At 38.7% G+C, this 15724-nt stretch overlaps 1 protein-coding gene across 4 annotated transcripts in view; it reads right to left on the bottom strand.

The window, feature by feature from the left end:
• LOC309507902 (transcription initiation factor TFIID subunit 4) overlaps positions 1–15724 on the bottom strand; it is a 109910-nt gene that overhangs the window by 79592 nt on the left and 14594 nt on the right. For 2 of the 4 annotated variants that reach the window (XM_082182336.1, XM_082182339.1), the window contains exons 3-7: positions 10832–10933; positions 8897–9040; positions 6206–6328; positions 5454–5543; positions 3731–3880 (exon numbers count right to left, since the gene is read on the bottom strand). In XM_082182336.1, coding sequence (XP_082038462.1) covers positions 3731–3880; positions 5454–5543; positions 6206–6328; positions 8897–9040; positions 10832–10933 — 609 coding nt within the window. The remainder of the gene's footprint in view (positions 1–3730; positions 3881–5453; positions 5544–6205; positions 6329–8896; positions 9041–10831; positions 10934–15724) is intronic. The other 2 variants (XM_082182337.1, XM_082182338.1) reach the window with 2 other exon arrangements.

Genomic DNA, 15724 nt, shown 5'->3' with positions numbered 1-15724 from the left:
TATTTCTAAGGCCTCTAAATGATCAACACAATCAAAACTTTGTTGTAAAACCTGATTTTGCATCAATCACCACAGTCGTCTGAATGATAGTTCATACTTGTTAAGTAAATAAATGGCCCTCCTCCTTCAGCTCGTGCTTCACGTGTCTTTCTGCTGTGAAATATATTTATCAAATAAACACAACTATAACTGTTATATTGTGAGTAATATTTCAACTGGAATGAAGATCCTCAGACATCATTTTTTTTAGAAAAATTATGATTATCAAATATGATCATCAGGCTTTAGAGGAAGATTTATTTGTTCATCTCTCAATCATCATTGTATTGCATTGCATTATATGTTTTAAAACTACAGAGATTTGATCATAAAACTATGCATTATTTAATATAATATCTTACTAAGACATTATTGGCCGATATAGAGAGACGACTGATGTTTATATACATTTTATGTAAGAATCTGCTAAGATCTCAGAGATTTACATTACAAACATAAGAATTTCATCACTTTTTGTCCATATAAATATCAATATTTGCACCAAATTGCACATTTTTGCTCAGTTTCGGCCTCTGAGCTATTTTTCCCTCCATATTCTCACTATATCATATTATATGAGACTGATGATGTATTAAATGCGATACTCAACAAAAACACATGCAATTTTTTAAAGATATTTTGCCTAAAGGTTCAATAAACTGTTTCATTTCAAACAATTATATTTTCTTTCTCTAACAGCGTTACTTTGAATTGCATTTTTAAAAAAACTAAGAATATGTATTAATAAAATAAAGTCTATTTGATTTCATGATGATTTTAAGATGTAGGTTTTTATTCAGAGAATTTAAAATAATTACAGGGTGTTTTTATGGAGATATAGGTGTGCATTAATAAATCTCACATCTAGGTGTGGTATAGAATACACAGGCTGAATTTTTCCAAGCACAACAGAGAGAGAGAAAGAGGAAGAAAACAAGGTAGTGACAAAGTGAGAACACAGGAGAAACACTAATAGAGACGCTTCGTCCCCGCGAGTCCCTCAGTGCCGCCCTGAGCAAATCCCATCCATCCATTCCACTTTCCCTCCACCTGCATATTTCTCGGACTCGTTCCGTTGTTCCCGGACTCTGTCGCTACATTACAGCTCAGAGCCTTCAAACCTCGGGGAGATCTCCTCGTGAACCTCGGAACGGCTGCAGGACACACTGTCCAACTCAACGCCACTATTATATACCATGAACGTACCCCATTTTCTCACACGAAAGAGCTTAAAAATTATATTTAGATGTTTTTCGGTCTTTTGAAGAAATTTAATATGCATTACCGTTAAAAAGTTTGGGGTCAGTAAAAAGAAATGCATGCATTATATTGATTAAAAGACAGTAAAGAAATGTATAATGTAACAAAAACCGTAAATTATCCGTATATTTATATATAAAATATACGGAGCTCCAAAGGAACATGGTGAAGGAAAATAAATATGAGATGGAAGTAAAAATCATGTCAATGCTTTTGCGTTTTCTTGCAAATGTTTTGCGCCAAAAGCATTGAAATATAATTTTTCATACCATCTCACATTTTTCCATCACCATGGGAACCATATCAATAAATGCTGTTCTTTGAACTTTCTGTTCATCAAAGAATCCTGAAAAATAAAAAATGTATCACGGTTTCCACATAAATATGAAGCAGCACAACTGTTTTCAACATTGATAATAATCATAAATATTTGTTGAGCATCAAATCATCATGTTAGAATGATTTGTGAAGGATCATGTGACACTGAAGACTGGAGTAATGATGCTGAAAATTCAGCTTTGATCACAGGAATAAATTACACTTTACTATATATTCACAGTTATTTTAAAATGTAATAATATTTCACTGTTTCTACTGTATTTTTGATCAAATAAATGCAGCCTTTGGTGAGCAGAAGAAAGTGTTCAAAATCTTACCGACCCCAAACTTTTTACAGTAGTGTATATCTGTGTATTTTTGTATTGGCTTTGAAATGGTATAAAGGGAGATTATTTTCTTTTTTCAAAAGGAGAAAAAAAATAACATTTCAAAACTAAATGAACACAAAGAAGTAATTTTCTTTTACATGCACCAATATACGATAAAAAGCAATACTTATCATTTATCAATCTTTTTTTAGCTCTTTGCATATAAAATTAATAAAAATGGCCCCAACAAGCTTCTGAATGAATAATAATGATGTGCAAATATGTGTGATCATAAGTTTCTTTCTTCTGTTGGACACAAAAGAAGATATTTTGAAGAATGTTGGGAACCAGAGAGTTGATATAACCAGTATTTTTCTCCATACTATGGAAGTCAGTGGATGCCATCGACTGTTACCGGCAATCTTCAGAATATCTCCTTTAGTGTTCAGCAGAAGAAAGAAACTCATGCAGGTTTGAAATAACTTAAGGGAGGAGTAAATTATGACAAAATGTAATTTTTTTGGTGAACTATCACTTTAATGAGGTCATGGCACTGATGATGATGTCCAAATGAAAAACATTTAGGGTAACACTTTATTTTACAGTGTCCTTGTTACATGTTACATGTACTTACCATAGTAATAACAGTAAATGATGCATAATTACATGCAACTAACCCTCAACCAAACCCTAATCCTACCCTAACCCTATAGTAAGTACATGTAGTTAACATTACTCAGTACTTAAATATATAATTACACTGTAACAATGACACCTTAAAATAAAGTGTAACCAAATGTAGTTTAAGAGTGACTGCAGAGGGAGTTTTGAGTTGTCTACGGTCATCAAACTGGTTTATTCAAAAGAGCAAAATCCCTGAAATCACACATAAATCGCACAGATTTGATGTGGTTTTTTTTTGCCCTCTATTTAACCAGATTAAACTTTCTGAGATTAAAAATCTCTTTTACAGAAGAGGCCTGGCCAAGATGAGCAGCACAACATCATCAAAAAAAAATAAAAAAAATAAACACAAGATGATGTGCGTTTTCATCTGGCAGAAGATGCGTTTAGGGCGTTTGCAATGTCTTAAAACATTTCCTGTTAAATGTTAAATGTCTTTAAGATGTGTATTGAAATCTGCTTTTTTAAGTAAACTGCATCAGATGTTTGTTGTTTTGCAGATTCCTTTAACAGACGTACATGTGCTGAACGTGCTCTTATTTCCACACTATGATCTCACACAAGATACTAGTTATGGTGGAGTTTCTGCTGAAGTGTATGAATGAAAAAGAGAAAAGTGAAGCATATATGTGACCCTGGATCACGTCACCAGTCTCGAGTCGCACGGGTATATCTGTGGCAATAGCCAACACTACATTGTATGGCTCAAAAATATAGATTTTTCTTTTATGGCAAAAATCATTAGGCTATTAAGTAAAGATCATGTTCCATGAAGATATTTTGTAAATTTCCTACCGTAAATATATAAAACATTTATTTGTGTGAGTGAATGCACCACAATCGCCACAGAAAGGCACAACTTTAAAGGAGATTTTCTCAATGTTTCGATTTTTTTACACCCTCAGATTCCAGATTTTCAATAGTTGTATCTCGGCCAAATATTGTCCTATCCTAATAAACCATACATCAATGTAAAGCTTATTTATTCAGCTTTCATATGATGCGTAAATCTCAATTTCATCAAATTGACCCATGTGACTGGTTTTGTGGTGCAGGGTCACATCTGAGCCCAGAGGAGCGAGTGAGTGGTGAGATCATACTTGAGGCAGGACAGTGGTGCTGTTGGGCTGGTGTGGACGAACACTAACACTCGTCTGGACCGGCGTCACACTGCTCTTGTTGGGCTGTAGAGGTTGAGTGAGAGAATGCTGGCTGTTCAGGAGAGACAGACGCAACGCAGGGAGACTTTTCTGCAAACACAAACCCAATGTAAAATATGAATGCCATGATTTTATTGCCTTTTTTCCTATCACATATTTCAGTAATCATTCATTCACACTTTTTAAACAAATTCATCCTGTGAAAACATGGAATGTCTATGAATGTACTATTGAAATTGTAATTTTAAAACTTTTGCACATTTCTAATCGTGCTGCTTTGATGTGGAAATGTTCAAATACTGAACTTCTGATATAATATTGGAAAAAATCTACTTGTAGAACTTTTTTTTCATTGGAATAACGTGCACTGATGAATCATTCACAATAACAAAAGCATATTATATGTGTATTTCCACTTCCATTTTAGAATATAAAGTTCTGTGTGTGAACTGTGATCTTTCTCATAGAGGCCGACAAAGATCATTAACCTCAGTAATCAAAGATGTCTCCCTGATGTCCCCGAGAGGACACCGCAGGGCTCCCGATGTCTATTTCTGGAGGATTTTGATGTAAGCCAGCTAGCGTAGCATGACAGCGTGGCCGCATTAGCGTGCCATGTCGGACCGCGCAGGATATGACACGTATTACGCCTGGCTGGACCCACTGACCGCGAAGAACCCAGCTGAATGGTTTGCCTGAGCGGCGCCCTCTACTGTACACATGTGAATTTGCTTTTCCTTCAGCCTTATTATTTCAATTTTGGTCTGAAAAGGCCTTTACATTTGCCCAAAAATAGAAATAGAAATGGAAGGGGAAAAAAACAAGCCCAGCCCAGGTGAGAAAAAGTAACGCAAAAGTAACATAACGCATTACTCTTCTTTAAAAGCAACTAAGTAACACAATTAGTTACTTTTTAAAGGGGTGGTATAATGCCCTTTTCACAAGATGTAAAATAAGTCTCTGATGTCCCCAGAGTGTGTGTGTAAAGTTTCAGCTCAAAATACCCCACAGATATTTTTATATAGCATGTTAAAATTGTCACTTTTTGAGGGTGAGCACAAATGCACCGTTTTGTGTCTGTTCCTTTAAATGCAAATGAGCTGGTGCTCCCGGCACAGGGGGCGGAGCTTCAACAGCTTGTGTTCTTTTACCTCACACACACATGCACTGAACATTTCAAAAACTTTTAGCCTTTATGTTCAAACCGGAGTCAGAAAGATGGAGAGACTCAAGAAGAAGTGTCAACATGTAGAAGCAACAGGACATTTCTGAATGGTTAGTTGATGAATTTATGAAGCTGATGTGTAGTTATCTTCTACTCATTGATTAGCATATTCTGTCTTGATAATCTATAAATCGTGTTCAGGGGGCGGGGTTTATGTAAATTCTAGGGTTGCTGATGTCACTAACCCGGGAGGAATGTGGTGTAGTCTCTACCAGCCGTTTGTTGTAGTCCTTAAAAAGTGATTTCTTTAAAAGCAAATATCTTTGAACTTTGAGCGTTGTAACTTTGCAGATGTTGTCTATGCTCAAACAGCAACATTACACACTAACTAAAGTTAGAAAAGTCAAATCATAATCAACCACACCTTTAAAGGAGTAACGCAATATTGTAATGCTTTACTTTTCAAAGTAACTTTCCCCAACACGTGTGTTATCGTACCTTCAGGAAAGGGACCAGGTAAGGCTGCGGAGACGACTTGAGCTCGGACTGGAGCCGGCTGGTGAACTCCTCCGGATCGATCTTCGCATCCTGAGAGGAGCGACAGCAGATGTTCATGTGTACAGCGAAAAAACATGCAAACTACAGGAAGAGGAGATGATTAGTGCAGGATGAAAACGAGTCAAATGTCATTTTCAAATGTCAAGTTCAAATTTATTTGTATAGCACAATTAAAAACATCCACAGTTGACCAGAGTGATAAACACATATAAACCAAATAAAACAAACACAGTAGCAAAACTCAACTCAAGGCAAGGCAAGTTTATTTATATAGCACATTTCATCATACACTATGGCAATTCAAAGTGCTTTGCATAGAAAATAAGCACAAAATAAAAGCAAGGGAAATTAAAACAGTTATAAAGGGAATTAAAAGAGATAAATGATACAGTTATAAAATGACTTAAAGTAAAATGAACCTTAGCTTTCAACTCAAAATGAAAGCTAAGGAACACAGGTGGGTCTTAAGCAACGACTTAAAGACGTCAGCAGTCCGAGCTGCTCTTATATGAACCGGTAGACTATTCCAGAGATTAGGACCAGCCACTGAGAAGGCTCACTCACCTTTATTATTTAACCTGGATCTCGGAACTGGATTTTCTAAGCAGGGATTATATTGGGGATGCAAAATGAGGCCCTTCAAAGAAGATCAAGAAAATCTGATGTTTCTGAAGCCGAACCGGCACACGTACCAGTAAATCCTGCACCAGCGCCTTCACGTTTCGAGACGTCTCCGGGGAAGGGGAATTATGGGATGCCAACTTGATCAGCGTCGCCAAGAAGTTCTTGCACTTCTTCACGTTCTCCTGCATCTCCTGTCGAGCAGAGTGAGACTTTTAAAGACACGTCGAGCCTCATAATGACACATCACAGGCCGAGCTGAGAAGCGTGTGTTGATTTGGACGGATGCTCGTGTTAGTAAACAGTTTATCCGGTTCTGACTCACACAGACGCGCTCTGTTGTGCTTTTGTTGTCATAATCAGCGATCGCCGCTCGCGGGGAAATAAAGTATTTGAATGAAATCCTCTAAATTCCATTTAAATGCTACAAAACTGTCAATCGTTTGAGGTTAGAGAATGTGTCAATCAAAAGTCTTTTTTTAAGGCGGGTGCGTGTTTCGCTGATCATCTTCCTGAGGTCGACACTGAACTCAAATAATACATGAATGGGTGAATCTCAGTAAAACATTTCCAGGTCACAAATTCAAAAGGGAAAAAGGGGCTTATTTTCAGGAGTGACACTGTGACTTCATGACAATTGAAGGATCCGGATGTTTTAATTTAGTTTTTTTTCTTTTTTTTCTGGTAATTCCCATTATTCTTGATTGAATTAACATGTGATATAAATTACTGTCATCTTAAATTAAAGGCAATACAACAAACACTATCATTATGTAACAATATTTTATCATTTAAAGCTCCTCTAAGCCATGTTGGGTGACGTCACTTCTTGTTGACGTTCGAAGTATTGTCAAACAAAACGGAGGCTAGCTTGACCCCCCCCTCCCTCTCCCCCTCCCTTCCTTGCTTCCTGAAACAGGCTTTTCCGATGTAAATTCGTGACTTCGCGCGTTCCTTTTCCTTTTCCCTGTTCTTTGTTCATCAGAACGTCGTCTCTTTGGTCGTGTGTCGGCCATATCAAAATTCTCAAGAATATACATTTTTAACATTAGTTGTTGTCGTTGTCAAGGACATCTCTCCTCTAGCTAACTTCCCTCTTCATGCTTCTCTCTCCTCCACTCCCCCCTTCATGTGCACGCACACTAACCCCCCCACCCCCAAATCATTCTTGTCGTGATTGGCTAGAACACTGTTTGTTATGTGTCGTGGTCCAGGCTGGGCCAGTTTGTTCTTGTTGTCGTTTGTGGAGCCTGGGCTGTCTACAGAGACCGCGTGTCTTTACAGTGTGTTCAGGGGACAGGCAGCTAGCGGATAGTGAGGAGATGTTTGCTGGATGTGACAAAAAATGTTTCAGCCTAAAAAACGTGTTACATCGCTTAGAGCACCTTTAAATAATGTATCATTATTTTTGTCACATTATGAACAAATAATAAAATAATTAAAATGCTATTTTTTGTAGTAATGAGAATTTGGGAAGGAAATGCCAAGAATTGAAAATAATAATAAAAAAATGTCACCATGCAAAACATATTAATAAGCTTCATTTTCTTAATGCAAAAGCTAATTTCTTATATTCCTTTTGATTTTGGGTTTAAAGCTGCCGTCGGCAAGTCTGGCAGATTGGGTCGATTAGCCCAAATTTTGAATGTTTACAACTCTCATGCCCCTCCCCACTACCAGCGAGCACCCTCCCATCGAGGTCGTGCTCGTCAGTGCGTCACTGTGCGTGTGTACCTGATTTTCTGTGAACGCGTCCGTCTCTTCAGCATCTATCAACACCATGGACTCGGTGGTAGGCTGCCCTGGCTAATCTATCTATAGATAGCAATAACCGAGGAATTGGAAGCTTGTTAGTAGATTTTCTCTCCGCCATCACGCTTCATGCAATCTCCAGGCGAACTTCAGGCGTGGCGTGTGCATGTGATATTAACGTGCGCGAGTGAGGGGGGATCTGTGGCGTGTGCACGACCTGTGATTGACAGTCAGATCTCACACCCCCCTGCGCTGATTGGACCTGATGAAGCGGGAGCGCTGGATTTTTGCAAAACAAATAACACGCTCCAGGTGGAGTTAAAAGCTCGGGTTTTTTTCTAAAACCACCTTATTTATGTTGTTCTGTCGGATTATAGTGTCGATTACACTGAATATGATCAAAAAAATGTTGCCGACGGCAGCTTTAAATATGACCCGCACAGATTCACCTGGATATACTGTTTAAAAGTTTGGGGCCATAGAAATTCACATAGAAAACAGCTTTATTAAATTGTAATAATATTTCACTATTTTTCTGCATTTATGATCAAATAAATGCAGCCTCAGTGAGCAGAAGAGTCTTCTTTCAAAACAAATCTGACCAACCCCAAACCTTTAAACAGTAGTGTGTATGTGAACATGCATCTCTGTGTGTTAGCGTGCAGATGTTGTCTATAAGGGGACTCTGCCAAATGTGTGTCTGTCTATGCGTGCACATCCAGATGTGTTACCCTGGTGTCTGCTGGCAGCTGTGTGTGTCAGTGTGTGTGTCAGAGTGTGTGTGTGTGTGTGTGTGTGTGTGTGTGTGTGTGTGTGTGTGTGTGTGTGTGTGTGTGTGTGTGTGTGTGTGTGTGTGTGTGTGTGTGTGTGTGTGTGTGGTTTGCATGGCGCTTAACCAAGTCTTGACAGTCAACCAGGGACGCTTGAGGGGTCCAACAGTCACTCAGTGGAGCTGAGAAAAGGAATAGATAAAGAGAGAGAGAAACTTTGATACGGGAGGGCACACAGACCTGGGAGACGACCGGGGCTCCGGGGGCCGGGGCGACTGCGCTCTGAGGGGCCAGTGGCATCTGAGTGAGGGACCCCTGGGGGCCCGGGGCCGGCTGGACCTGCTGGGGAGCTGTCACTGCCACGCCGGCTGCCACGGGGCCCTTCTAGAGGAGGAAGAAGCAGAGACACAGAGATAAACACAAGCTGACGTCTGCCTGCCAGCAAGGCCACAGAGAACAGGAGAGACGGCCACAGCGCGCACTGTCACATCGCGTGTCCCGAGAGAGCGCAGGACGACAGGAGCGAGGAGAGAGAGAGAGACAGATGGAGGAGGAGGAGGAGAACCACTCGGGTCACGTGATCTGCTGCACCTGACGACTCAAAGTTCTTTGTCTTTACACTCTTAAAAATAAAGGCTCTAAATTGTGACCCTGGACCACAAAACCAGTCACAAGGGTCAATTTTTTTTTATTGAGATTTGTAGATAATCTGAAGGCTGAATATATAAGCTTTCCATTGACGTGTGGTTTGTTAGGATAGGACAATATTTGGCAGAGATACAACTATTTGAAAATCTGGAAAATTCTTTATTTTTTTATGTATTATTTTCTTAATCTTAAAAACACTCTTAAAAAATAAAGGTTCTAAATTGGCATCTATGATTCCGTTAAGAACTTTAACAGCCATGGAACCTTTCACTTTCTCTTTAGAGTTTTAAAATGTTCTTCACAACTAAGTAAAAATGATTACTTTAAGATCTGATCACTGGAAGGTTCTTTGGGGATCCGAAAATGGTATGAAAAGAAATAAGCACTGGAGTAGATTTAATGCTACTCATTTTCAAAAGTTTTTATTTATAGACACTATAGTGGCAATATATTTAAATAATAAAATAAAATAAAATAAAATAAAATAAAATAAAATAAAATAATTAAAATAACTACATAAATCCAGAGGTTTTTATATCTGAATGTTCTTCAGACTTTACTCTTTTTATATCCACTTAATTTACATGATATTTTATTCATGCTGTTTGTTTTGTCATGTTTTTTAAATGATTTCTTACTGAAATTGCCATTTCTAATGTACATTGGTTATAAAATGTTATTTATAAATTTGTATGAATTTTCAGGTTTAAAAATCGCACTTTTAAAATTCTCTCATATTTTTAGGCTTTATAAAAGTCACTTAAAATAAAGTGACAGTGACAGGGAACCAATTAAAATAAAAAAATATGATGTCAGCTTAAATTGAGGCTGTTCCAGCTGTTTTGTCTTATTTTAAATCATTTTAAGTCATACCCTTGGATGTTTGCTGAAGCCCCTATTGAGAGCCATCTTAAAAATAATATCTTCTAAATTTGTGACAATATTCGGTAACACTTTATTTTACAGTGTCCTTGTTACAAATGTTACATGTACTTACCATAGTAATAACAGTAAATTATGCATAATTACATACAATTAACCCTCAACCAAACCCTAATTATACCCTAACCCTATAGTAAGTACATGCTGTTGTATAATTACACTGTAACAATGACACCTTAAATCAAAGTGTAACCCAACATTCTTGATATACAGCACTGCCTCATGTTTCTTATTGATTAAAATTTTAAATAAAAATTTTGTAATGCATCCAATTTATAAAAACTCAGAAATTCAATGGTCAGATACAGCTGGCATTTCTACCATCATAATGCTGAAATAAAAATACAAACAACTGATGCAGATGAGAGAGAGAGAGAGAGAGAGAGAGAGAGAGAGGGTGAGAGAGAGAGAGAGGGAGAGAGAGAGAGAGAGGGCGAGAGAGAGAGAGAGAGAGAGAGAGAGCGGGCGAGAGAGAGAGAGAGAGAGAGAGAGAGAGAGAGAGAGAGAGAGAGAGAGAGAGAGAGAGAGAGAGAGAGAGAGAGAGAGAGAGAGAGAGAGAGAGAGAGAGACAGGACTGGTGCTCACAGCGGGGCCAGTTGCGGTGCTGGTCTGGGCCGGTGAACTGGACTGGACCAGTTTAGTTTGAGCCGCGGGAGCGGGACGAATCGCCTGAGTGCTAACAGGAGACTGCAGGGAGGAGAGGAGCAAGAGAAGGAGAACATAAAGAAAGGAGGGGGGAAAGAGAGAGAGGATTGAGAGCAGCTTTACAGAGGAAAAGACAAATTATCAGATTTGAAAAACAGAGCACTAGTGGGTGAGTAACTTCACGACACTAGAGATCTGACAGAGTTTTGTTTAGTACTGAGTGAACTAGCAAGACTCAAACACATTTTAAAATGTAAATCATGACAACTCTCAGAATAATTTTAGTATGTTATTGAATATGCCAATATAATGTATTTGGTCACTACACTGCTGCTGCTGAGTAAGTGTAGACTTGCTGCTGATAACAGAGACACAGATACGCTGCTGTGAACATGTAAGAGTTGCTGCTGCTGCATAAATAGACATGAATCCTGTATCAGATCTAGTCAGGAGGAGCTGGGGAGGAGGAGGGGTTCAGAGGAACTGCAGGACTAGCTTACAGCTTACAGCAAACTATCAACCAGACTATTTAAATGTTGAGCAAGCAATCTCATTGGCTGCAGGATCAGCAGAGGCCAATCAGCTTGAGCCATGCGGTGATGATGTGATTGCTTGTAGACTGCATGTAAAGGACCATCAGCCTGCGCTTTCTAGAGTTTCATGACTGAAATATATATTTCTTCAACAGAATTTATGGCATAATGTTGATTATCACCGTTTTTCCCCCTGAAAAATCATGTTTGCAATAATGAACTTAGAGTGGGGTCAGACATTCTGGAATATTTATTTTCAGAATCAGGATATTTTGGTCCAAAAATGAATCAATCTGCCTGTAAACCTTCAACCCTTTAAACTATAAACAGGGCTACGATGAGAGGGACTGATACAGGAAGTAGAGGAGCCACAGTTTACCAGCTCTGAGGATTCGAGGGCAGATGCTCGTCTCTGAGCTCCTACAGAGAGAGAAGCGCCTGAGACACGGAAGAGCTCGCGGCCGCGCGCGAACACACACACACACACACACACACGCACGCGCACACACACTGACAGCGACGCCATCAGAACGAGTCTCTCGCTTCACGCTGGAAGTTGAGTTGGCTTGTAAAGCTCAGGCAGTTGGAGGATGAATGATTAAACGCTTTCTGAGGAAAGAGGAACGTCTTCCGCTCGCAGAAGCGCAGGATGACTGACAGCAGGATGAAGGAGAGACGCCTGGGAATATAAACCCTCACCTCAGGAACACGACACTGACTGACTGTCCTGAACAAGAGTTTATCTGGGAAAAACATTACCGCAGTAAATGTGATATTTTGTTTAATTACTAAAAGTAAAACTGCACCCACATAGCAAAATTTGTCTGGCCCACCTCTGGGCCTCATCCTTGCTTCAATTCTGGCCCAGTTCTGGCTGGGTCCCCGGCCCAAAACTGGCGCAATACACTGAAAATGGACTCAAACAACCTCCTCTGGCCCAGATGTGGCCCAGACACTGTAAAATGACTATCATTTATTGATATGGCCCAGGTCTGGCCCAGGCACTCTAAGACAGAACTGGCTGAGAGTCGGCTGGGTCCCCGGGCCAGATGTGGCCCACACCCTGTAAAATGACTCTTATTTATTGATATGGCCCAGGTCTGGCCCAGGCACTGTAAGACAGATCTGGCTGAGAGTCGGCTGGGTCCCCGGGCCAGATGTGGCCCAGAAACTGGCAGTGAAACACAAATTCAACCATTTAAAAAGATTAAGGGTTTTTATTATAAAATTAACAAATACACTTTAATATAAGCATGTATTAACAATGAACAAATAGCCTACACTATTAACATTTATTTACAACACAATTTTTAAACTACAAAATAATAAGTAAATTATATTTACTGTATATGATTAAAAGAAAAACATCACTCTTTCACACACAAACTATCTTTTACTCTCTTTAACACTAAATAAATTCCTTTTGCAAATGTCAAGTCACCATTAAATATATAGCGCTATATACAGTAATGACTGTTTCAAAGCAGCTTTACAGGGTTAAACAGGACAATGATCAATGATGCAAACAGAGTTCAATTTGGCTGTAAAGCTGCTCTAAAAAGAAAATAGTGTCATTGTTCAGCTGAATTCAGTTCAGTGTTGATTCAGTTATGTTCAATAACTGTATAAAGTAGATCAATTATAAAAAGAGTTCATTTTCATTATTAAGCAGCTCTGCAGAAAACAGTGATGTCATCGTCCAGCTCAGTTCAGTTCTCATATAATGGTGTCATTATTATTAATGCAGGCAGATCAATATTATTAAGAATAAGTGTCCCCAACTAAGCAAGCCAGAGTCCATCAGTGACAGAATGGAGAAAGAAAAACAGGCTCAGTCGAAGGGCCAGTTCTCCTCTGATCAAACAACAAACATGGTGTGTGTGTTAGGATCCAGGCCGCTTCACAAGTCAGATTGTGGATTGATATCATTCAGAGTATTTTATTCAGCTCCTTTTGCTTGAAGGTTGGAAAAGAGTAGCAAAACTCGAGAGCATGTAGATGTGAATTTGAGAACTTGTACAATAGATATTTGTTCTTGTACAATAAAATTTACACTCACAGCTCCAATGTGAAAACCTCTAATGTGAAAACCTCAATTGAGTTGAAGCTGGCCGTTGGGTCTGTGCGGAGGACTGGTCTGGTTCTCGTGGATCTGATCCGATGACTGTGCCGAGGACTGTTGTGTCAAAGGGGTCTTCACGCCGTTTGTTTCTAGGTCTCATCTAGTCGTGATGTTCTCGTCTGGCATTCAGGGCTGTTGTGGTCATCTGAGGGTCCAGGTACACCATCTGGTCTGGATATGGACAAGATCGGGCTGAATACAGTAACCTTGGGATAAGACTGAGACAGAGAGACTAACATTAGCGTAGATGCCATTCTTCTTACGATGTAACAAGTACATTTAGTGTTATGGGAAGTGTTTCCGGTTCTGGTTGACCGAATTTATGCAGCCTAACAATCCTTTAACAGATGTGAATTATAGAAATGTGAGAGTGTGTTATGTTTATGCTAGGTTAAAGAGGTGTGTGTTTTTAAATAGATTCAAACTTATCTTGTGTCTGCCCCTCGATCTGCTGCCAGTCCATGATCCCTCGATCTCCATCTCAGCAGCATTAGCTGTGAGGGTTTCTCTGAACGGCACCTTTTAAATAAAGGAATAGATATTGTGAGGTCAATATGATCTTAAGCATTAGTTTAAGCACATAGGTTTAACAAATGTTGTTGCCAGAGTTCACACAGCAATTTAAAATATCGGTAACACTTTACAATAAGGTCTCAATTGTTAAAATTAGGCTAGTTAATGTGTTAACTAACTTTACCAATGAACAATACATTTGTTACAGTAGGCTATATTTATTAATCTTTGTTAACATTAGTTAACAAAAATACAATAAAAATGTATAATAAAAATTAGTTCAGTGCATTGACTAATCTTAACAAATAGCCTACAACTTTGATTTTAATAATGCATTAGCAAATGTCAAAATGAAAATGAACTAAGATTAATAAATGCTTTAAGTATTGTGCATTCTTAGTCCATCTTAACTAATGTAGTTAAACCTACATTAACGAATGAAACCAATTATTGTAGTGTTACCAAAATATCTGTAAAAAGTGTCAGATTCCAAACAGTGCGTTCATAATTATTGTAAGTCAACATCCCCTCTGCAGCAAAATGTCAAGAACTACAATTTTAATAACATTACACAGTGATATATACACTTTAATTTTTTCTTTAACTCTAAAATGCACCTGCTCTAAAGCAGATTACGCAATAAATAAAAAAATAAATAAAAAAAAGCATATTACGCTATATTCAAGAACACAAGACGTGCCAAAGACAATGAATTAAGAAGCTGCACTTATTTTGCAGCTTCTCTTATGTATCTACAAAGCTTTTCCATTTCGGAGTTCCCACAGGAGTGTTAAAACCAAATAAATCTTATTTTTTATTTCAGATTGTAGCCTACACGTTGTCTCCGCGGGTGTAACGTTAGCCTACACTGTGGTCAATGTAGTTCGATTCACAAATAAATGACTCTTTTGAGAGGTTAGTGAATCAAATCAGAAAGAGTCGCCTGTATAGAGAACTATGGCGCCGAAAGCGTAGTCCGACTCTTATGATTCGACTCCTATGAACTAAACACTCATTGAAAAAGACGAATTGACTGACTAAATTTGATCACAGGAATATAACTCAATATCATTTCATTAGCCAAAATCCAGTGCACTGATCAACAGCCAACAGCACAGCAGTTTTTCTAATAAAAAAAACCCCTCAAATTTATCCTAAAAAGAGACCGTAGCTCATCAACACTCTCTCCGGGACCGAATGGATATTCTGAAGTAACGTAACGTATTATCATCGTAAACATCTGATCTAACGTTAGATATATATATAAAAAACACTATATTTATCTTGACAATTAATACATCAAACAGCACTATAACAACAAATTAATGGATTAATGGATAAATTACTTACTCGTTTTTCAGATGAATGATTCCTCTCGAAAACGTTGGTCTGCGTACTGTCTGCAGGATCTTCCTCAGGATTTAAATTAACCGTCAAAACCTTTTTTCAAGTGGCCGGCCGCTTGTGACAAAACGAACTCGGGCCGATGGTAAATACACACAGCTATACCGAGTAAGTTATAGCGCGAGTACAACTGCTTTAAGCCGACACTGGCCCATTCATAAAACGCCGTATATGAGCCAGCGCGAGTACAACTGCTTTTAGCCGACACTGGCCCATTCATAAAACGCCGTATATGAGCCAGCGCGAGCACAACTGCTTTTA

This window comes from Leuciscus leuciscus, assembly GCF_965113295.1.
Source record: "Leuciscus leuciscus genome assembly, chromosome: 10".
Classification (NCBI taxonomy): domain Eukaryota; kingdom Metazoa; phylum Chordata; class Actinopteri; order Cypriniformes; family Leuciscidae; genus Leuciscus; species Leuciscus leuciscus.
The sequence above is the reverse complement of the archived record's forward strand: the minus strand, read 5'-3'. Positions and strand labels throughout refer to the sequence as shown.